The following is a 23,500-nucleotide window of genomic DNA, read 5'->3' on the forward strand; positions in this document are numbered from 1 at the left end:
CAAAATAGTCATAAATTGACAAAAGATTTGCAGTAAGCTAAGCAATATACAAGAGAACCAAGCCATGGTCTTTTGCGAGCTTAGACCAAGAAAGGGGCTAAAAAGATAAATTTCCTACTGGAATAAACTAGGAATCAGTTTCTGTTGTTTCTGGGGTTTACATATCATCCTGTTGAATCACTGTTTAATTCTATGATGCATCTCTTTTGTCCCTAATAATAAATACTATTATTCATAGATAGCACACTTGAAATCTACCTGATCATAGCCACCTAGAGTAGAGACAGCCTTCAACCTTGACTTTCTGCAAGAACCCAGTTTAACCTTTTGCAAGAGGTCTTTACTAAACTCACCTCCGTACTCCCAGTCCCTTCCCTCCAACATCACTTTCTATATACCTTTTAATCAATATTTTGTATGTACCTAGTTGTTTGTATGTTATCGATCCCATTAGAAGGTGAGCTGCTTGACCACTGGGTCCCTATTTTTATCTTTCTTTGTATTCTCAGCTCTTAGCAGTAAGCCTGAAACATGGTAAAAAAAAAAAAAAAAAAGGTATTTAGTAAATAAATGTTTCTGACTGTCTGACTGACTGACTTACTCATTGGTCCTGATTAGAGAGAAGAATTTAGACAAACCTTTGCCTAAATGTGAATTACTTTATTTAATTTTGGGGAGTGAGGCAACAGAGTTAAGTGACTTGCCCAAAGTCACATGGCTAGTAATTATCAAAGATTACTTTAGCTTTCTCTGTCTTTTAAAGTCACAAAATTCAAGTTCTCACAACATCTCATAAGCACCTTCTAGAAACACAGAATCTTATAATTGGAAGGGTCTTCATATAGCATCTATTCCACTCTTGGCTGAAACAGTGATTCCTCTCTACAGTATGCTTAACAAGAGATCATTCAGATCTCCAGGGATTAGGAATTGATTGTTGGAGTTCATTGTTGTATTGTTTTGCTTAGCTTAAGTCATAAGTATCTTAACATTGACATTATATGTCTTTTTACATAGTATGTTCAAGTAAACATATGTTTATTTACTTCCTGCTATGGGCCAGGGGAGGTATCTAGATGATTCACTGAGCAGTGGATAGAGTGCTGGGCTTGGAGTTAGGAAGACCTGAGTTCAATTGTACCCTCAAACACTGACTATTTTTGTGACCCTGGACAAGTCATTTAACCTCAGTTTGTCTTAATCCACTGAAGAAGGAAATGGCAAACACTCTAGTACCTTTGCCAAGAAACCCTATGGATAGTTTTGGTGTGCTGTGGTCCACAGGTTCACAAAGAGTTGGATATGACTGAAATACTGAACAAAATGAGCAAGGCACTGGAGATACAAAGAGGGGGGAGGGAAGGGAAAAAGCTTCTATATAGTGCCTGTTCTCTGCGAAGCACATTACAAATATAATTTCATTTGATCCTCATGCCAACCTTGGAAAGCAGGTGCTATTAGTATCTCCGTTGTTACAGATGAAGAAACTTGAGGTAGGCAGAGGTTAAGTGACTTACCCATAGAGACCCTTAACTAATAAGTGCTGATGCATTTCTCTCTCTCTCTCTCTCTCCCCCCTTCTCTCTCTCCCTGTTATTATTATTATATAGAGTATTATATATTGTAATAGTTACAATAGCTAAAATGTATGTAATACTTTAAGATTTGCCAAGCTTTGTCCTCTATGTCCCCAGCTACCTCTAAAGGCAAAGAGGAAACATCTCTTTAGTTTTGAAGGGCCCTAAATAAGTCTTCGAGGGACAATTTGCTGTTGTGGGTAGAGAGCCTCAGGAACTTATAGGACCATTCAAGTGCCACCTTTAACACATGCTTCTGTGTGACCCTGGGCAAGTCATTTTAGTGGCCAGGACAACACTCTAAAACTCTCAGCTGTATGTAGGTTTTTTAGCTGTGCCCCTCAGAATTAGTCTTGATCTTGGACATGCCCCATTTAGACATTCTTAGAGATTTAGCCTAATTTACAGAGGGGAAGATTTCCATATAAGGTCCTTAACATACCATAGACTTGATACAATGGATAAAGTGGCAGAGCCATGAGCTAGAAATTAATTTCTAAAGCCCTCTGGTGATAAATTGAGCATTTGTGTAATAGTTCATGGTCAATCACTCTGTGAGTGTTTGCTGGGGTTTTTTTCCCCCGAGGGGCAGGTGCTACGTAAAGGTACATGAAGTGCTACATAGTGGTATGGAAACAATTGTCACCTCAATACGTGCATCTAACTCGACTAACGTGGCACCACAGCCGCCCACCAGCTTGGGGAGCTGAGGTTGCCCCCAAATCAGCTTCAGTGCATAAAGAAGCCCCTGGATTTTCTTTTAATCTCCAAATCACCAGTCACTAAACAGTTTCAGTTTTTCTTCCAAGTACAAAAGGAGTTGGTGGCAGTCATCCAAGAATAACAATTAGCTCTCCAGAAGGCAGTGAGTAATTATTAAAAGTCACAATGGCAGCTAACAAGGATGATGTCATAATTAGATCCCTGAGCTTAATAGGGATCCCCAGGGTCCCATCCTAGGCAGTCAAGTTCTTGAGAAAGGCAAAAAACAGTTGAGTTGCTTGATGATATTTTTTTTGAAAGCACCCACTCTAGGGGAGCAGTATCCCCGTACAAAAGGATTAGGGGACAAATATTGTTCCCAAGTGGAGGAACTGGGGGCCAGCACCCAGGGATTTATGAACTGATGACTTTGAACTCGGACAATGCAAAAACAAGTTTCTAAATCATCTTCTTATATCTTTAAGAATTCTTAGCAATCTATCTTGCCTATTTTCCTGGCTATTTTCCTGACTGAAATGCTTTGAAATTTTCCAGATTCTAGGTAATGTTTATTTTCTAGAAGTATAGAAAGACCTTGAATTAATCATGACTCATGTGGAGTAGGCTGCAGATTTGGTATTCCTAACCTAAGGGTTCCTGGAATAAATTTTAGAGGGCTTATGAAGTTGGATGGGGAGAAAAATTACGTCTTTATTTTCACAAACTTCTAACTAAAATCTAGTATTTATTTCAATTATTTAAAAACATGATTTAGGTTCTTAGGCTTCACCAGATTACTGATGGAATCCAGGACACACAAACAGGGTTTAAAACCCTGCTTTACATAGACAGATGACATGGTATGGAGGAAAGAACACTGGATCTGTACCTGGATTTTTTAACCTGGATTCAAATCCCAGCTCTGCTATTTATGACCATGTATTGTATGAACATCTAGGCTTTTTAGATGTAAAATGACGTAGTTAGACCAGATATTCCTGAATCCTGTGACCCTAGAGGTTTCCTAACCCTATTCCAGCTCTTCTCAACATTCAAGAATTCCCACATACCTATAATTAATTAAATTCCACAAACATTAATTAAATCTCTAGTTGTAATATTAGAAAGTTAGATCTGCTTGTTAGAATGTAATTTCCTTGAGAGTAAGGACTGATATGTTCTTTGTCCTTTTTTTCTCCAGCATTAGTCCTTAATAAATGCCTATTCATTGACTGATTACAGAAAAGCAAAGGGAACTAGGGAGTTGTAATGAAAGGAGACAGATTTGACTTTATAAATATCACTGAAATTTGGTGTGATGAGACCTGTGGCTTATTCAGAATAAACAATGTAGGTAAAAGAGGAAAGGTAACATTTTATATTAAAAGAATATATCATGTAGGGAAATCTTGGAACAGAATGGGGAGTATATAGCAGAAAATATCTTAGCAAAGATTAATAACAAAGGCACAGACTGATTTTTTTTTTTTTTTGCTATTAGGCTATTCTACAATGCACTTTGGCAGAAAGAGAAAACAGATGAGGAACAGACGGAGCAAAGCACAAGCCTGGCATAGAAAAATGTGTAGTAATTATGGGAGACCAGTAGACAACTGTAGAAGTTCTTTCTGCTAAAAGTAGAGAATGTAATACCTTCCTGACTTACCTTAATGATAATTTCATCCTTCAGAAGGGGAAGGACCAACAAGGAAACCATAATGCTGAAATGGAAATAATAGATATCATAGCAGAGGGTTAGAGAGGGGAAATGTGATCAGTCTCTCTTATAGTCTGTGATATAGAAAGGGAAGAAAACTAAATAGATATGTCTGTATCTATCTGTATATGTGTATATATATGTATATGATATATAAACACACATATATATCTGACATGTACTGTAGAGTTTGGGAGAGAAGATTTCAGTGACTTCAGTGGAGGAATAGGTAGAAATTCCATAGAGAAAGTCAGCCTGGAAAGATGAAGGAGCTCTTAAGAATAAAATTTGCAAGACAGAAAGAGTGTTTCTTTCAAAACACTCCCATGTCAATTTCTGCGCTTTTGCCCTGGCTATCTCCCGTACCTGGAATGCTTTCTTTCCTTCCCTCCACCCCAGAAAGTCCTTTAATTCCCTTTAAGATTCAGTTCAGGTGCCATCTTCAGCATGAAGCCTTTCCTGAGCTCCTCAACTGCTAAACTACCCTGTATTTAACTACTTTCTATATATTTGTATTTATTAACTCTTTATTTATGTTGTATATAGTTTTAAGTATACTTGTCATCTCCTCCGTTAGAATAAGTAGGGATTGTTGTATTCTTTGCACTTGTGTCCCCAGTACTTGCCACGTAGTAGGTGCTTAATAAATACTTATTGATTGATTTGATAATTCTCTGGTTCTGGAATCAGAACTAGTTGAATGACCAGACCCAAAGAGTATTCATTAATGGTTTGATGTCATCTTGGGAGGTGGCTTCTAGTGGTGTACTCAGGGATCTGAGTTTAGCAGTGTTTTATTTTTAATGATGACTTGTAAAAGAATAGATGGCATGCAAACACCTCTGCTCACATACTATACTCTTGCAATTGAGTGACCCCACCTCTGCTGTTCCTCAGAGAAGACGCTCCAGCTCTTGACTCTGGCTGGCCACCATGTCTGGAATGCCCTTTCTTCTCCCCACCTTCTCACTTACCTGGCTTCATTTATGACCTCACTAAAAATCCTTTCTTCTATAGGAGGTCTTTTCCATTTCCACTTAATTTTAGTTTCTTCCCTCTGTTGATATCTCTAATTTATCATGTATTTATCTTGTGAGTACTTGGTTGTTTACATGTTGTCTCCCCATTAAACTCTGAGCTCTTCAAAAGCAAAGATTGTCTTCTGCCTTTCTTTGTATCCCCCATACTTACATAGTGCCTTCGAATAGTCGGCTCATAATGAATGTTTATTGACAGACTGACTGACATCCTTATCAGATTTGCAGATAAGGCTAACTAACACACTGGATAGTGGTCAGGACCAATACTGAGAGTGATTTATTGGGAGAACCATGGGGACCAAATCATCGTCCAATCCCCTGCATTAAGCATTCATGTCCCACCAAATCTTGCTCCTCCTGAGGGTTGCTGGTCCAAGACTTCTCCTGCATTACTTTTCTCATTTCTCATACCAGCTCCACCTAATACAATCCTCACATCCAAGAACCAGAAAAAAATCTCAAAGGCTACCTAGTTGGACCCATACCTAATATGTAACTATTATATCTCCTCCTAGATCTTTCTTGAGTAACTCCAGAGACAGAGAGCCATTCCTTCCCGAGGCAGCCTGTTCTCTTGTTCTAATTGTTGGGACTGGTTTTTTTCTTTGCCTTAAGCCTAGAATTAATTGTTTTTCTGCTCCTCCCACTCAGCTCTTCTAGCTCTGCCCTCTAAGGTCAAGCAAATCCAGTCTAATCCTACTTTCAGGTGATAGTTTTTCAAACACTTGAAAACAACTATCAAGTCTTGGGTTCAAATTCTGACTCTGATACTAATAGCTCCGTGACCATAGACAAGTCACTTAACCTCCACTGTAATATGAGAAGGCTGGATCTGACAACCTGTAAGGTCCCTTTCCATTCTTAAATCTAGGATCTTTTGCCCCTTCTAAGTGTTTTTGTCTTCAGGGGATTGGGAGACAGGAGAAGGCTGGAGCTTTTTTCCTCTTCCATCCTCACCTTTACTCAGGTTTCTACCACTAAACTACCAGATGCTTAAATCCCAAATCCAAATTAGCTCTCTGGTTTAACCAACTCAACCAGTGTAAATACTTTCCCATCACACTTAGTTGACTTACCTTTGATTGATCCAAAAGAGCTATCCAGGCCTTCTTTACACCTCTGATTGATTGTTGTGTTCTCACCTGATAAAGGTATCTCAGTTAAACAGGTTGGGGTGATTGATTTACTAAATCAGCCCCCGACCTGACACACCTAAATAAGCAAAAGCAAATTTTAACAAATCTTTTTATTGTCCTGCTCTTGGCATAGTTCTTAGAAGACTATGTTCATTTTTAGTTTACATCCTTTTTGTCTATCTTTTATGTGTTTTTTTAAAACTTGAATTTATTGTTGAGTTCCCTTTGCCTAAAACTTCATAACCTCTAAACAGGAAAGCCAGACCACGTAAAATCATAGGATTTGGAAAACATCTCGTCTGGCCCTCTCATTTTTCAGATGAGGTACAGAGAAAGGAAGTGATTTGCCCAAAGTCGTCCAGGCTAGAAGCAGAGCTGAGATTCAGACCCAGATACTCTAACTCACAATGAATCACTCTTTCCCCTATGGAAAGCCCTCTCTAATTAGTGCTACTTTCTAATACATGGCCTTGGGATTGTTCCCAGCTGTTTAGAGGGAAGCTATTGACCACTCATGACATGACATAGTAAAAAGAGAGCTGGATTTGGACTCAGGAAGATCTGAATTCAAATCCTGCCTCATATAAAATGGCTATATGACCCAGGACAAGTCATTTAATTTCTCAGTGTTCCAGAAGAATCTTAAAACCCCAAATTCCAGAGAAAGAGTCATCTACATTGGGAGAAGTTCCCCACTAGAAATTTCATACACCAATGAAGGCAAAAGTCTGGTTTTTAAATAGTGTGAGCATGAGTGAGAGAAAGAGAGAGAGATCAGTGATCAATCTTGAAACATTCTTTTGTTTTTTGGCTCCTTGTTCGTGTGTTTATGTGTGGTTTTTTTCTTTGATCTTCCCAGGGAATGGCATTTACACTGGAAGAAAGGCTGCAGCTTGGCATCCATGGCCTAATACCCCCTTGCTTCTTGAGCCAAGATGTCCAGCTCCTCCGGGTGATGAGATACTATGAGAAGCAGCCCAGTGATCTGGACAAGTATGTAGAGAATGCCCATGCTGTTACTCTACCCTCTAAGCTCTTGTATTCCGACAACCTGAGTCTTTCAATTTAACAAGTATTTATTCCGCATCGCCTGAATTAGGGGTTGGGGTGAAGACAGAAGGATAACTTGCTCCCAAGGATCTTAAGATTTCCTAGAAACACCAGGCCATGAATCAGTCACAAAAGCTCAGATTTTGAATGAATCCCAAAGATCACTGCATCCATCCAGTGGCTGAACAAGAATCCTCTCTATAGTGTACCTTACAAGTGGTCATCTGACCTTTGCTTGAAGACTTCCTAGGATAGGGAGGTCACTATTTTACTGAAACAGTCCTTTCCAATTTGGAACAACTATCATTTGTTAGGAAGCATTTTACTTATATGAAACCAAAATCCACCTCTCTGCTCCCATTCGTCGTAACTCTGACCCTGGACCCCAGGGGTTATACTGAAGAAAATTTAGCACCAGTGCAAACATGTAATATTGTGATATGGAGGGATTTCTTTCTCCTTTCTTTAGGACTCCTCCCTATTTGAGGGACCAAATGACATATTACCCTCTCCCCTCTTCTCCCTTACTTGGAAACTGGCTCTTAATAAGGGATCTGATATGTCACTTTCCTCTGAATATAAATTTATCAGTGTGCTAACACCCCAGGGGGATATTTGAATGTCAGTGCTCCTCTGTGGTTGCAGAAGGAATGGGTTTGAGAGCCTCTTGTAATGGGAGAGCTCACTGATAAATGTGCCTAATAAGGGAAATTCAGGCATGGGTAGTAGGTAATAGAGGCGTAATTTGGGGAAAGAGCCCCCTGAAATCATCCTGTAGGTAGCTACTTCCTCTGCCTATGCCTGATGCTAACCCTTCTCAAAAGGGAAGATTCATTTTCTCCACAGAAATTGTGCCCCCCAGCCTCCACCACCCACCACCACATATAACCTAAAATTTGATGTTCTTTTGGCATTACTTATGGGCTTTTCTGTGGCCATCCACAGTGGAGACCATGTAAGCTCTAACAACTGCCTTGGTTTCTCTCTCTCTCCCCCTTTTAAGGTACATCATTCTCATGACACTCCAAGACAGGAATGAGAAACTTTTCTACCGAGTACTTACATCAGATGTGGAGAAGTTCATGCCCATCGTCTATACACCTACAGTGGGGCTGGCATGTCAGCAGTATGGCCTGACCTTTCGTAGGCCCCGGTGAGTGGAATGGATGCATAGGGAATGCATTCATAGAGAATGTCTATGGCCTGGTAGTACTCCCCCTTCAACAGGTCACTAACATATAAAGGTGACAGTAGGAGACAGTACCAACCCACCTTGTAACTCTGACACAGGATGGTCTCTCCCTTTCTTCCCTCATTTGCCTCTCTCTCTTTCTTTTTCTATCTCCCTTTCCCTTGCTTCTATTTTTCTACTCTTTTCTTCATTACATTTTTTTTTTTTACTAATATAAGGTATGCTAGAATTAGAGTCAGAGAGTCTGAGTCTGAATCTTGATTCTGCCACTTACTAGCCATGTGACACCAGGCAAGTTACTAACTTTTCTAGGGCTCAATTTCCTCATTGTGAAATGAAGGAATTGAACTAGTTGGTTTCTGAGCTTAACTTGTACAATGTTATGATATTTTACTCTACTCTCATAACCATGTGTATACAGATAAGCATGCACATACTTATATCTAAAAGTAGATTTATATATTATATAAATAATATTACTTATCACTGTTAGGTAGGTGCCATTTGGGTAGAGCCATAGACTTGAAGTCAGGAAGATCTAAGTTCAAATCTGTCATCCAACACTTAGTATCTGTGTGACCCTGGGCAAGTCTTTAACCTCTCAACCTCAAGTTTCCTCATCTGTAAAATGGAGATAAGAATACTTCCTAACTTCCAGAGTTGTTGTGAGCATCAAATAAGGTAATATATGTAAAGAGTCTTGAAAACCTTACAGTGCTGTGTAAACAGTAGTTATTATGATTATCATCATCATTATTTCTGTGATTTTCTATACTTTTGAATCATATAGACACTCCCTCTATCAATACTGGTCACAACCCTTCTGTGTCTTTGTAAATATTCTCATAAGTTATTAAAGCCCCAAAGTTTCTTGCCAATGGCTGGCCATGAGCCTCTCTGAATTTAATTATTCTAGTCTTGGAATGAAAGTTCCACAGTCCATTATTAAACCCAAAACAGAAGTCTTTTCAGCTCAGTAGTCTAGCCAGAACTAACATAACTTTCAGGAAGTGAAAGTCACCTGAATACCTTTAATGGTGGATACTTCTTTGATATCCTAAAAAGATTATTGGTCTTTATCTTGTTAAAATTACTTATATACACAAACTCAAAATAGGCTGGTGGATCTATGACTGTCATATGTACACTACATATATGTATGTATATGTATATATATATATACACACACACACCCCTACGTATATATGTGTAAATGATATATGAAATGAACCAAACTAATCTGGTCCTGATCTAATGTACAGAACTATGTGTGTATGTATACACATATACATAAGTGTGTATACATATATACACACTCACACATAAATACAGGGGTATGTGTCCTCCAGGAGAACTAGATGGCACAATAGGTAGGATACTTGGCTTGGGATCAGAAAGACTCATTTTTCCAAGTTCAAATGTGATCTCAGACACTAGCTGTCTGACCCTGGGCAAATCACTTAACTCTGTTTACCTCATCTGTACAATGAGCTGGAGAAAGAAATGGTAAGCCACTCTAATCTCTTTGCCATGAAAACCCCAAATGGGATCATGAAGAGTCAGACATGCCTGAAAAACAACTTAAAAATATGTCCTCCCTCAGAAACAGTTGCTTTATGAGAGCACTAAGGAAAAGTGGCTGAGATAGCCCTGTGCTACCTAGAATACAGTGTTTGTGTAAGCCACCAGGTATAAGTGCCATCAGCTCCAGATGATGTTAGTTACTTAGGCCCTGGAAGAACTTTGAACCTCTAGGTCTCAAGCTACTTTTCATCCTCTCTGCCCATGCGTGAATATGACCTGCCTTTTCTCTTTTAGTGCCTCTGCTTGAGTTTTGTGTAGTCTAAGGATACAATGTATTCCATGTAAATTAATAATTTGTATGGCTTATTGCCCATGTTTCCACAGGATTTTAATCTCTTTCCTGACTCAGAGATCTGAAAGGATTACTCATTTATGTATAGATTAAATTACATTTACTAAAGAAAATTGAAATCTTAAGAAGCACAGGGTTGAAATTCACTTTGGATTTCGAAAGCCATAGCCACTGGTTTGGGGAGTCTAACTTTTCTTGTGCTTACCTATTTATGCTCTGCTTCTCATTATCATCACGGAGAGAAAGAAGTGGACCTAAGTGACCTTTATACCAAGAAACTTGATCTCCCAGTCACAAAATGGGATGTGTATATTTATATGTAAAAGAAGTCAACATCTCACCAGTAACTGATTCATCTTTATCTCACAGGGTGAAAAGTGATCCTGTTGGGATGGCATCTACTTTCTGGTCAATTTCCAGGAGAAACATGTGGCATGATTCTCCAGCAGTCAGATCATTCCCAAGTTCTACAGTCAGGCAGCCTGAGCATCTTCTCCCCTTGGTTACCATCACATACACCACCACCACCACTTCCTAGGAGCTCCCAACTCAACAAACAACCATTTATCATTTCCTTCTTCTCACTGGCTTCTGATTCTTGGCAGCACAGTGAAGAATGTGTTGTTGACATGATTGGTGTGGGAGTATTCTCATTGAAACTCCCCCCAAGCACACATTACCTGCTTCCATCCCAGAAGAGCAAGACATAGAGTCTTCTGACCAAAGGAGTGAGCATTCCCATTAATAAAGGAACAGGTGGGAAAGTACAATGCCACCCCTTCAGAATTCCTGCTAGAGCTTACAAGACCTCTTAATTCTCCTTTGCAATACAGAAGTACTTTTCCTTACCCTAACTGCTCTTTCCTTTGTGCTTAAAGAAAATGAAAGGAGGATACAGAAGGTACCTAGGGCTGCTAAGGAGCTGTCAAAACTGCTACTATATTACATATGTGAATACAAATTATAATTATGCATTTATATAATTCTATGGAGAAATATTACATTGTATACACAAGTAAGAGACTTTTTATCATTAGTGATCACAGATGTGGGAAATCTTTCAAACAGAAAAAATTGTGAAGTTTAAAAGGATTTGGAGATCCAACTCCACATTTTTCTCTTGTTATATAAAGTTGTCTGCAGTTAAAAATGAGTCTCATGGGCCAATGCATTCAATATTCATTCTCCAAACATTAATTTAGCCTCTAATCTTTGTAAGGCAGTATGTTAGGTACTAAGGGGGATACAAAGCTGATTAAGGCACAATCCCTACCCTCAAGAAGCTTATCATCTAATAAGGAAAGTAACATAAATATGAAAATAGCTACAATGTAAATAAATTGTGGTGAGTGTTGGAGAGAGAAACAAAGTGTTACAAGAGCTCTAGGAAGGACAAGGACGGGGTGGGGGCGGTGAGGGTTGCTGGCACTGTGTTCTTGCCGCCTCTTCTGTTTTGTTCCTCATCCCACTGTTTTTCCTTTGTGGAGCAACAGAGCCTTTCCTTTATGCCTCTGACTCTTGGAATAGTCACCTTCCTGTACCTCATCAAGGAGACAGCTTTATATTACTCCGGGGGCAGGCACGGCTGTTTGCATGCTGGCTTGTGCTGTACCATTGCAAAGATGCTCAGCTGCTAAATGCGCATGTTTGCATTCTTGGCATCAGACCTCTTGTTTTTAGGAGGAAAGAGTCAATCTTAATAGTTTCTTCATAGTTGTTTTTTTTTTAAATTGAAAACCTATACTGACAGTGAAATTGGAAAGCCACAAACTCACAGGTTTTTAATAACATAAAGGATTCTCTTTATTCCCAAGTTTCAAACAAGAAATATTTCTCCTTTATCCTTGTGTTGTGGTAGAAAAACTTCTGAACTTGGAATCCGAAGGCTTAGGTTCCAGCCCCAGCTCTTCTATTAATAGCTGTGTGTGACCTTGGGCAAATCATTTCAGCTCTCTGAGCCTCAGTTTACCCATTTGCAAAAAAATGGGAATAATAATACTTGTACTGCCTCCCTCGCAAGGTTGTGGTGATTGTCACATGAGAAGGCATATATATTAACCTCTAGTCTGGAGCCTGGGACCTTTTTAAAGATAAATTTTGATAACTGGATTTCAGTATAATGGGTTTCCTTTGTAATCCTATATATTTTATTTAAAAACATTGTTTTGAGAAAGGGTCCATAGGTTTGACCAGATTGCCAGAGGGCTTCGTGACAAAGTTAAGAACTCCTGGCACATATGTAAGAATTCAAGAGTTGTAAAGTGTTCTATAAAATAAGCTATGATTATTAATAATAAAACATAAGGTAAAGAAAAAGTCATATACACTCACATTTTATTAATAAAAAGAAAATTGCAAAAAAAACATATCATAAGTAATATCTTTTCACTGTAGGCATGAATTCAACATATCATTATTCAGCTGCAGAGGGATTTTTTCCTTGCCCCTTTTATGTTACTTTCTCTTAGCTTGAACTTCAGCCAATCCATGGTTGAACTCCATCTGCCCACATTCATTCCTGTAGCTTCTGGAATGCTGGCAGTCCCTGGGAGCATGCAGCAGCTTCCCACTAAGTAGAATTATTTTTTTTTTTTTTTGGTCCATGGATTTGACAGCACTTTCTAGAGTTACAGAATCTCAGGGATGGAAAGGTGTCCCAGGTCTTCTTGTCCAACCTGTAATAAAGTGGAAAGAGCAGTAGATTTGAAATAATTTACATTCCATCTCTACTCCTTACTACCAGTATGACCCTGGACTAGTCATCTACATCTGTCTGGGTAGGGGAGGGGGAGGAAAAGAACATGTGCTTAATAAGTACCTACTATGTGCCAGGCACTGTGAAAACTAAGCACTTTATAAATAGTATCTCATTTGAAGTCTGGGCCTTCTTTTCCTTACCTGTAGGATAAGGAGATTAGCCTAGGTGATCTCAAACATCCCTTCCACCTTTACATCTGTGGTCCTATGAAAAGGAATCCCCTTCATAACATACCCAGCAAGTAGCCACAGGGAAGTTGGTCCATACTATAAGAAAAGTATAATAATAGCAATAGCACGCATACACACACGTAATATATATATATATTGCACTATATATAGTGCAGAGAGGGGGAAATTTGTCAGAACATCCCTTAAACAACTACTTCTCTGCCTGTACCCTGCCTGACTGAGAATTCTAGGTAAGGCCACTCAGGATTGTGAGCTGTTATTTTTTGGTATGCAGACTTATAGGCTACCTTTGAATCTAGGGTATTGGTTGCCGCCCCTGGGCACTTAACATGTGAATTAGGTAGTGTGGTAGCCAAGATAACTTTCATGTTTACCGCCACCCCTCAGGTTAACTTGTAATTAGCAGTGAATCCCATTTACCTCCCAGGAATGGAATTCAGGTAGCATACCCTTGGAAATATACCCAGATCATTATCAGAGACTTCTCACAAAACAAGAAATAGCCCATACTTTAATAGAAATATTAAAACAATAGTAGCTCATATATAATGCATTGTGGTTTACAAAATCCTTCCTTCAAACTCCGTGAAGTTTAATAGTTCAAATATTATTCTCCTAATTGATGGATGAAATATCAAGCACTTGCTTATATTTACACAGATAATATTAGAACCAGGACCCTGAACTTCTTGTTCTATTTCCATATGTCCCTGTCATGCCAGGCAAGGAAAGGGGTAGAGAGCAGGACAAGTTGAAGTTAGAAGGAAAAATGTATTCTCTCTCTGGGTATATTAGTGAAGAAAAGAACACTAGGGAATTAGAAATATTCTGTTTTGTTTTGTCAAGCTGATATATAGATCAAATTTTTACATAAGCTAAATGTTAATTAAAACAACAGAATTTCAGAGAAATTTATGCGTAAATTTTATTTATGATTCCACAAAAGTTTGTAACAAATGCACCAGCCATGTTGACGAAATATTTTGACCTTCAGTGGGCTGTTCATAAGACTTTTTAGAAAGAGGAAGATGGCCTTTAAATAGGGAAGGCTGGCATAGAATCATGATCCTGAAGTATTGTTCTAAATCTTTGGGCAGGAAAGAGTCATGTTGATATATATATATATGCAATCCACTCCCCCTGCCTTTCGGCAGAATTCTTTCTTAATTCTTCCATTTTAAAACCTTTCTGAAAAATAGTTTTTTTTATCTTTTTAAAGTTTGTTTAACCTCTATTTTCATGGGATCAATATTGTGATGCTTAACAGCTCTGCTTTGGAGGAGGCCTTTCATTGACCAAAGTCATATATATGGTCACAGAATCTTGGACCCGAAAGACCACCGAATCCAACCTATACCTGACCAGGAATCCCGTTTATACCATAATGTTTACAGCTTATCTAGCCTTTATTTAGAGACTTCCTGCCAGCAAAAGACCGTTCCACTTTTGAATCATTCTAATGGTTAGTTGTTTTTCCTGACATCAGGACTCAGTTTTCTTGTCTGTAACATCAGACCATTGCTCCTCCTTCTGCCCTTTGGGCTAAAAAGAACAAATCCTATCCTTTTTCCATATGATAGCCCTTTAAAACAAAAGCCCTTGTAAATAGCTAGAATGCCCTGCCCAACTTCTTTCTTTCAGGCTAACCCAGGGGTGGGGAACTTGTGGCCTCAAGACCACATGTTGCCCCCTAGGTCCTCAGGTATGGCCCTTTGACTAAATCCAAACTTCATAGACGAAGCCTCAGTCATGTTAATTGAGCTTCTTTTTATTTCCTGCCTTAGTACAGACTGTTGTCATAACAAATTTATATAAACTCAGAAAACTGAACAGTGAGTACTCAGTCAACCAGTGCAGAAGGCAGTCTATCTCTGTGGCCCAAAAATTCCATTCCCAGTGGCCAGTCTTCTGTTGGTGAGTCTCTCTTAGTGCAGCTAGACTTGTCCTCAGACAGCAGAAAAATAATCTAACTGAAAGCCTTTCCTTCTTTGGAAATAGAGAGCAGAGCCTTTAAGAAACCAGAGACATCCCTACAGTCTAATGAGGCACTGGAATAAGACTTTAGCGAAGGGTTTCTAGATAAGCATAATTTAAGTTCTGTAGTCCACACTTGCATTAAATTATAGGTTATTGGAGTTTAGATGAAAAGAACTCTGGACTTGGAGAAAGAGAGAATGGATTTCCTATCCCAGCTTTATTATTTACTTTGGGAACCTTGTTTAATCTTTCTGAGTTCAAGTTCTTGATTTGTTAAATGGAGAAAGTAATAATCACACTACTGATCTCAAAAATATCGTATGGGAAAATGTCCTACAACTTTAAAGGGCTACATGACTGTAATTTACCATTTTTGACTTGGAATCACCAAACTTCAGAGTTGGAAGGTAGCTCAAGCAGCCATCTGGTCTGACCCATGCCCCAAAAGAATCCTTACTATACAAGCCCTAACAAGTGGCTATCCAGTCTCTCCTTGAAGACCTCCAGTGGTGTGCAGTGTGAACCCACTCTAAGGGCTGCCCTGGACTATTCCCTTTCTGAACAGATTGAATGCTCAGGAAGTTTCCAACATCAAGCCTAAATTTAACTTTTTTTGAGACTTCCACTCCATGACTCCTAGTTCTAGCCCTTATTCTATCAAAATGAACAAGACTAATTAATCATTCTTCCTCAGACACTTGAAGACAGCTAACCTGTCCCCTGTGGGTCAGTTTTTCCTTCAAGCTAGAGTCAGAGAATAGCAGTTGGAAGGGGCTTTAAAGGTCATCCAGTTTCCTCTGAACTCATATGAACTCTACAGCAGTCAAGAACTAGATATAGTAAAATATGAAACATTGACTATCTTGACCCTCACTGCCTGGAAGGCCAAGGATGTTATATTTCAATCCTTCTTTGGGCTCTCAGGTACCTTAAGGAGAACTGGAGGTGTCTAGACTCTCTACAAATGACTCCAGCTTCCACTGCAATTGGTCCTTCAATTGTATTCCAGTTCCATTTTACTACTAGCAGTCAGATGAACTTTTTCAAAGAAATATGTACTTCAAGGGTATAAATAATCTCAAATTTACTCTCCTACCTCCTTGCACTACTTAGTCTATTAGAAGGGAAAGGGAAGTAAGTTCACAGCTTAGCTCAGTCCAGTTCCAAGTCCAAATCTCCCTTTGGGCTCAAGTTCTAGGTGCCCTGGCTTTTCCAAGTTTTTGTGCTGAGTTGACTGACTGCCCCATCCTGTCTGCAATCCTCGCTTCATGGTTGTCGTAACTTGAACTCTCAGTGGGAGATCACTACTGACATCTAAAGCTGAAGACAAGCAGCAGAGACCCCTGGTTTATTTCTCAAACGCAGGGTAAAAGAGAGAGGTGGAAAGGAATTTCCCCCTTGTAGTTCAGTTCAGGGTGATCTTTGCTCTCTGGAAGCAGCAGGAAAATATTAAGGAAGGAAAGCAACTATCCTGTTGTGGTCAGTTTTAAAGGTACAGCCTGTGCTGTCCACGTAGCTAATCTCAGGAGTCTGCACTCATCCACATGGTAGGGAAACACAGGATGCAAAGTGCCTCCATGTTGGACAATATACACGTTCCCAAGGCAAGCCCCTTACATATAACAAATGTAACTGGACAACGACCTTGTAGGCTTTCTTCATTCAAACCTCTTAGAATCACATGGTTTGATGTTTCTGGTTTTCTGGAAGTTATAGTCCAAGAAATAAGAAAGGAAACAAGCATTTGTTAGGCATCTATTACTGTACGTGCCAGCGCTATGCTAAGCTCTTTATAAATATTTCATTTGATTCTCTCAAAATCCTTAGTACAGAGTTGATATTATTATCTCCATTGATAGTTGGGGAAACTGAGGCAGACAGCGGTTAAGTGACATAGCTAATGTCACATAGCTAATAAGTGTCTGAAGCCATATTTGAACTCAGGTCTGCCTTACTCCAGGTCCTACACTCTATCCACTGCTGGCTCTAGAGACCCAGGCAGATTTCTTCAAATACCCGTGTGTGTGTGTGTGTGTGTGTGTGTGTGTGTGTGTGTGTGTGTGTGTGTGTGTGTGTGTGTGTGTGTGTGTGTGTGTGTGTGTCGGTCTTGGACAAGACCTTTGATTTCATTAGTCTAGGGAACTTCCAGTGAGGAAATTCTCTTCACCAGATGTAGATCAGCACCTGCTCATCAGCTTAAGATCTTTGAGAATTTCCTGAGTTCTCAGAAGTCGGATAGTTTCCTCAGAATTCAGGTAGTTTTCTCAGAATTCTGCCACCATGGTGGATAAGTGAGCAGATTTGAAACAAGTTCTTTGTGATGCCAAAGCAAGTTCTCTGTACTCTACAGCCCATTACCTCTCAGACAGAGTCAAGCTTTCCTCAATTTTTATTTCTGGAATTTGTTTTTCCTCTCTGAGAGTATTTTCTGTTGTCTCTCATGGGTTTGCTTATGTTTGTTTCTAATTATTTCACAGGTTTATCAAGGTTATTCTTCTTAGTCATTTCCTCCAAGGTTCAGTTTGGTGCCTTGTATTCCTCCATATGTTGTCTACTGTTAATTTAAGTAACTGAGGATAATAGATCACTGAGACCCTTGCCAATCTAGTACATACTGGGTCTTCCACCTAATACCTACATTAACTTGAGCAGCTTACTTAATCAATCTGAGCCTCAGTTTCCTCACCTGCAAAATGAAAAGGTTGAATTAAATGACTTGGAAGGTCCCTTCCCACCTTTGAGAAAATCTATGATCCTTTGACCACCCATCAGACCTGCTCTAAAACATAGAACAATGGGCTTGAAATCAGGAAGATAGACATCTGATTTTGAATCTTGGCTCAAAAATTTACTCACTGTGTGACCCTGGATAAATCACTTAACCTTCCTCTACTTCACTTCTCACATGTGTAAAAATGAAGGTAATAGTTTTACATACCTCGCATAGATGTTTTAAGGCTCAAATGAGATAATGTATATAAAATGCTTTCTAAACCTTGAAGAGCTCTAAAAAACATTAGTTATGGTTATATATTAGCATCCAAGTGACATAGAACAGGTGCATAAAACACTGGATTTGGAGTCAGAAAGACCTAAGTTCAAATTCTGTCTCAGATATTTACTATCTGTGTAATCTTGCACAAGTCACTGAATCTCTCTCTGCCTCAGTTTCCTTATTTGTAATATGAAGATAATAATAACACCTACCCACCAAGGTTGTTATGAGGATAAAATAACATAATAATAAATGTTTTGCAAACCTTAAGGTGCCATGTAAACATTAGTTGTTATTGTTGTTATGTACATATACATACATGTACATCTATACACACATATACACACATATACACATGCATATATAATACGTATATACATATACGTATATGTATATATGTGTATATACACATATATACATATACACATATATACACATACACATACACATACACATACACATACATATACATATACATATACATATACATATACATATACATATACATATACATACCTACATTCTCATCCCTCTTTGGTCACCAACTAGCTATGTGACCTAGAACAATCACTTGACTTATTTTCCCCTCAGTCTTCTCATTTGTAAGATGGGGATGATAAGGCTTGTTAGGCTTGTTGTGAGGACAGGATGTAGCAGGTCCTTGAAAATAATATAGTGGCATTTAACTATTTGTGGAATGGGTGCAGAAAGAATTGGTGATTTAGTTTAATTTGTTGACCCCTGAGGTCCGTTTTCTAAGTCAATATAAATTGGATATATTATGGTTACATTTGTCTTTAAGGCAGAACTTTTACCCATTCACTGTATCCTAGTATCATACACACTTTAAGACCAGCCAAACCATGTCCTGCTTCATGGATGAGAAAACTGCACCCAAAGATGACACACAATGACATTGCACTGCTAGGTCATAGGCAGAGATGGGACTCTACTCCAGCTTGTCTGTCTTCAGGTCCCATGTTCTCTGCCCACCACTCTTTCCATCTTGTTCCGCAGCTACTTACTGCCATTCAGCCTGTATTTCCACTTTGTCAACAAGGTTATCATTTTGTCAGGCTGCGTGCTGAGATCTAGATAAGATAGGTGTACAGCAGTTCTCCATCTACTAGTTAAGTAACCCTATCAGTGTAACTGACTGTATTTCTAGTTACCTTCCACAGCATCCACCTGAGATTAAACATTGCCTGGAAAATACACCAGAAAACTGAAGTGTCTGGGGCTCAAGATTTCCCTTCTACTACTTATACAATCTGTTCTTTGAATGATTATGCAATTCATTTTTTTTTCTTCTGGGGCATAGGTGTTAAGTTGAATGTCTTCCATATGTTTTTGGCCCAACTTCTCCCTGTCCTGTTAGAAATAAAATTTTAATTTAATTAAATTAGAAATTAAAGTTTAAATTTATTGCCACCAATCAGCTGTGTGATCTTGGGCGAGTCCCTTTCCCCATTCCCTCATTTCTACAATCAGGGCATCAGACTAGGTCTTCCCTGAGCTTGCTTTCAATTCAAATATTCTTTGATTCTGTGGTGAGCTGGGATAGAACAACCCTGTGGATCAACATGAGAGAGAAACCATTAGTAATGAAGAGACAGTCCAAGAAGACTCTTGGACTCCTTCTCAGTCCTTGAAATGATAAACATTCTTCTGAGCCTTTCCCTGCAACAATGAGACTCCTTAAACAAATACTAATTCAGGCCAGCTGAATACTAAAATTAAAACTCTTGACAGGTCAGCAGCTCTCCCTTGCCTCATTGTAACTCAGGAGGAGATGCCAAAATAGCTGTTAAGACCTGGATGCCCAGCAAGTGGAACTCTTTGGAGGATTCAGCTTGTTTTTCTCCATTAATGTGTTCATTAACCCTTTGGCCCTTTTTTTTAAGGTTATAAGTTGGGAGGTTATATTTACACTTATAAGAAGTATATTTATATTTCTTATTCTAGAGATACAGGAGTGAGTTAAAACCACAAAATTGCAGAGCTTCCTACAGCAAGAGCAGCCCAAAAAACCATTTAATAAATGCTTACTTTTTGTAGAACACTGGGTTGTGATGATTGAGAAAAAAATCTTAGATGAGGCAGCGCTTTGCCTTTATGACTCTTACAGTCCAGTAGCAGGATTCTTGACTTGGGGTCTGGGAACTTGTTTTAATATTTTGATAATTATATTTCAATATAATTGGTTTCCTTTGTAATCCCATATATTTAATTTCATGTCTTTAAAAACTATTCTGAGAAGAGTTCCATGGGCTTCACCAAACTACCTGGCAAAGGGGTCCATGACACGTAAAGGTTAGTAACCTTTGGTCTTGTAGGTGAATAGGACACCAGTGCAAATAACTGAAATGCAAAAGAGTACATAAGTACATTAGTTGTCCCCCAAAAGTACTTTGTGAGATGTGAGGTTGTTTGATTTGGAGATTGAGGAAGTCTCTACAGAAGCATTTAAGTTGGAGTTTAAAGTGTTCCTCAATCAAGAAGCACCTACTATTTGCTTACTGGGTACCAGGCACTGTGAAGAACACAGTGAGAACAAAGAAAGGCAAGTAATGCAGTACCTGCCCTCAGGGAGCTTATATTCTGATGGAAACTAAATGTAAATTGACAGAAAGTGTCTTATAAAATGTGAAGCACTAAAATGAAATATCTTCCTAGTTATTATATGGAATATTTTCTACATATATGCTAGTACATGCAGTGTACGTATATGTACCTGCACATACATATACTGCTGCCGTTCAGTCATTTCAGTCATGTCTGACTCTTCATGACTCCATGTGGGTTTTCTTGGCAAAGATACTGCAGTGATTTGCCATTTCCTTCTCCAGCTCATTTTATAGATGAGGAAACTGAGGCAAACAAGGTTAAATGACTCTATATGTAAATGGAAGGTGGTTGTTGTCCTTCGTCTTCAAAGAGGACCAAAATGACATCACCATTGTAAAGTGAAATTTCATGTGTCCAACTGTGGCTGATCAGACCAATATGAGCTTGGAAAGCTCTACCACAAGTTGGGCACAGATAGTCTGTATGAATAGTTGGGGTCGATATCCCATATTTGTGCATCCTGCATTTACTTTGTGCTGTGTCAATTCTGCTTTGCTCAAAGAGCATAGCACCTTATCTTATGTGGGCAAGCCATGCTGAGCAGTCCTATGCCAGTGTCTCCAATGTTGCAGAGTCACATCCAAAGTTCTTGAGAGTGTCCTTGTATCGTTTCTTCTGGCCACCATGTGATTGCCTGCCCCATGGAAGTTGTCCATAAAATAGAATTTTTGGCAAGTGTACATTTTGCATTTGAACAACCTGGCCAGCCCATTGGAGTTGCGCTCTCTGAAGCATAGTTTGAATACTTGGCAGGCAGTTCAGCTTGAGAAAGGACTTCAGTGGCTGGTACCTTATCCTGCCAGGTGATCCTCAGAATCTTCCTAAGACAGTTCAAATGGAAGCAATTCAGTTTCCTGGCATGGCACTGGTAGACTGTCCATGTTTCACAAGCATATAACAATGAGGTCAGCACAACGGCTCTGTAGACCTTCAGTTTGGTAGTCAGTCTAATACCTCTTCTCTCCCAAACCTTTCTTCAGAGCCTCCCAAACACTGAACTAGCTCTAGCAATGTGTACATCAACCTCATTGTCAATGTGTACATCCCTGGAAAGTATACTACCAAGGTAAGTGAACTTATCCACAGCATTCAAAACTTCTCCATTTGTTGTAATCGATGATTTCATGTATTGAGCCCTTTTCAGGGCTCTTTCCACCTTTAATGTCTACTTTTTCTGCCTAACTCTCACCTGTGGCTACAAGAAGCTGCAATATCCATAGTGGCCATACCCCGGTAAACTGTTTCAGCAGACAGGCCAAACTAGGTTGAGGGTAACCAAGGGTTCTCAAATCCATTGGTGAGTTAGTGGGGTGTCTACCCCAAGCATGTGAAGACTTCATCTAGTGGAATGGGCAGATGAGAACAATTTGTTCTAATGACCATGAAGGCAGATGAAGCAGGCGATGTGGAGCGCTTAGAGCTTGGTTAGACACCGTAGACGCCAAGGTCATCCACTGCATCCTGAACCATTGCCAAATGGAAGGTAATACCATAGGGAAGGTACTAGCTATATGGCTGGGCAGTAGATAGATAGAGTGCTGGGCTTAGAGTCAGGAGGACCTCAGTTCAAATCTGACCTCAGATACTTATTAGCTGTGTGACCCTGGACATGTCACTTAACCCTGTTTGCCTCAGATTCTCAATCTGTAAAATAAGCTGGAGAATGAAATGGTAAAGCACTCCAGTATCTTTGTCAAGAAAACCACAAAATAGGATCACTAAGAATCAGATATGGCTCAAAAATGACTGAACAACAACACTACCTTTCAGATGGTGAGATTTGAGCTAACTCTTGAAAGAAGCTAGGAAGCAGAGCGAAGAGAGAGCATTCCAGGAATGGGGGACAGCTAGTGAAAATGCATGAAGCCTAGATATGTAAAATCAAGTATGAAGAAAAGCAAGGAGGCAAGTGTCACTGGACCATAGCATATGTGGAGAGGAGTAAAATGTAATAGGACCAGAAAGGTGGGAATGGGCCATGTTGTGAAGGGTTTTAAAAGTTAAAGTGAAGCTACATAATTGTAGTTCTCCCTGGAAGTAATTGGGAGTCACTGGAATTTGTTGAGTAAGAAAGAAGAGGAGGACAGCATAGTTGGACCTTAGCTTTAGGAAGATCACTTTAGTAGCTATATGATGGATGGATTTGAGTATAGAAAGACTTGAGGCAGAAACAAAGACAAGCAATGGTCCAGGCAGAAACTATGAAGGCTTGCATCTGGGTGGTGGCTATGTGAGAGAATAGAAGAGGGACACACATGAGGGATCTTGTGAAGGTAGCCACAAGAAGATATGACAACAGATTGTATATGTGAAATTATCAGGGGAGGAAAGAGGAAAAGACATTCTAGGGAATGGTGTGAGCAAACCCCATCTTTTCTCTTCTATACACTATTGCCAGATTTATCTTCCTAATTGCAGCCTTTTGGTTAGATCTTCAACCACAGAACTTCAGAATTGTCATGATCCTTGGAATTCACTGAGTCCAAGCTGAGTTAGAAACAAATGAATAATCCCCCTAATTTTAGGACATCAAGTCTCTGCCTAAAAATCTGTCTCATTTCTTTTTCTTGAATATTAGCCCTTTGAGAACAGAGATCATTCTTTGAGAGATTTTTGCATTGCCCATCCTACCTAGCCTGTTGTCTTGAACATTGTAGGAGC

At 39.3% G+C, this 23,500-nt stretch overlaps 1 protein-coding gene and 1 long non-coding RNA gene across 3 annotated transcripts in view; one reads left to right on the top strand and one right to left on the bottom strand.

The window, feature by feature from the left end:
- The window catches only part of ME3 (malic enzyme 3), a 326,185-nt gene that overhangs the window by 153,764 nt on the left and 148,921 nt on the right, over positions 1–23,500 (top strand). For both annotated transcript variants that reach the window (XM_072610619.1, XM_072610620.1), the window contains 2 exons: positions 7,032–7,165; positions 8,226–8,375. In XM_072610619.1, the coding sequence (XP_072466720.1) occupies positions 7,032–7,165; positions 8,226–8,375 (284 nt within the window). The remainder of the gene's footprint in view (positions 1–7,031; positions 7,166–8,225; positions 8,376–23,500) is intronic.
- Positions 12,608–23,500, bottom strand: part of LOC140505059 (uncharacterized) — a 32,180-nt gene continuing 21,287 nt past the window's right edge. Inside the window, exon 2 of the long non-coding RNA XR_011967335.1 lies at positions 12,608–12,965. This is a non-coding gene — a long non-coding RNA (uncharacterized lncRNA). The remainder of the gene's footprint in view (positions 12,966–23,500) is intronic.

Source organism: Notamacropus eugenii, chromosome 5 (genome assembly GCF_028372415.1).
Source record: "Notamacropus eugenii isolate mMacEug1 chromosome 5, mMacEug1.pri_v2, whole genome shotgun sequence".
In the NCBI taxonomy this organism is placed as follows: Eukaryota; Metazoa; Chordata; class Mammalia; order Diprotodontia; family Macropodidae; genus Notamacropus; species Notamacropus eugenii.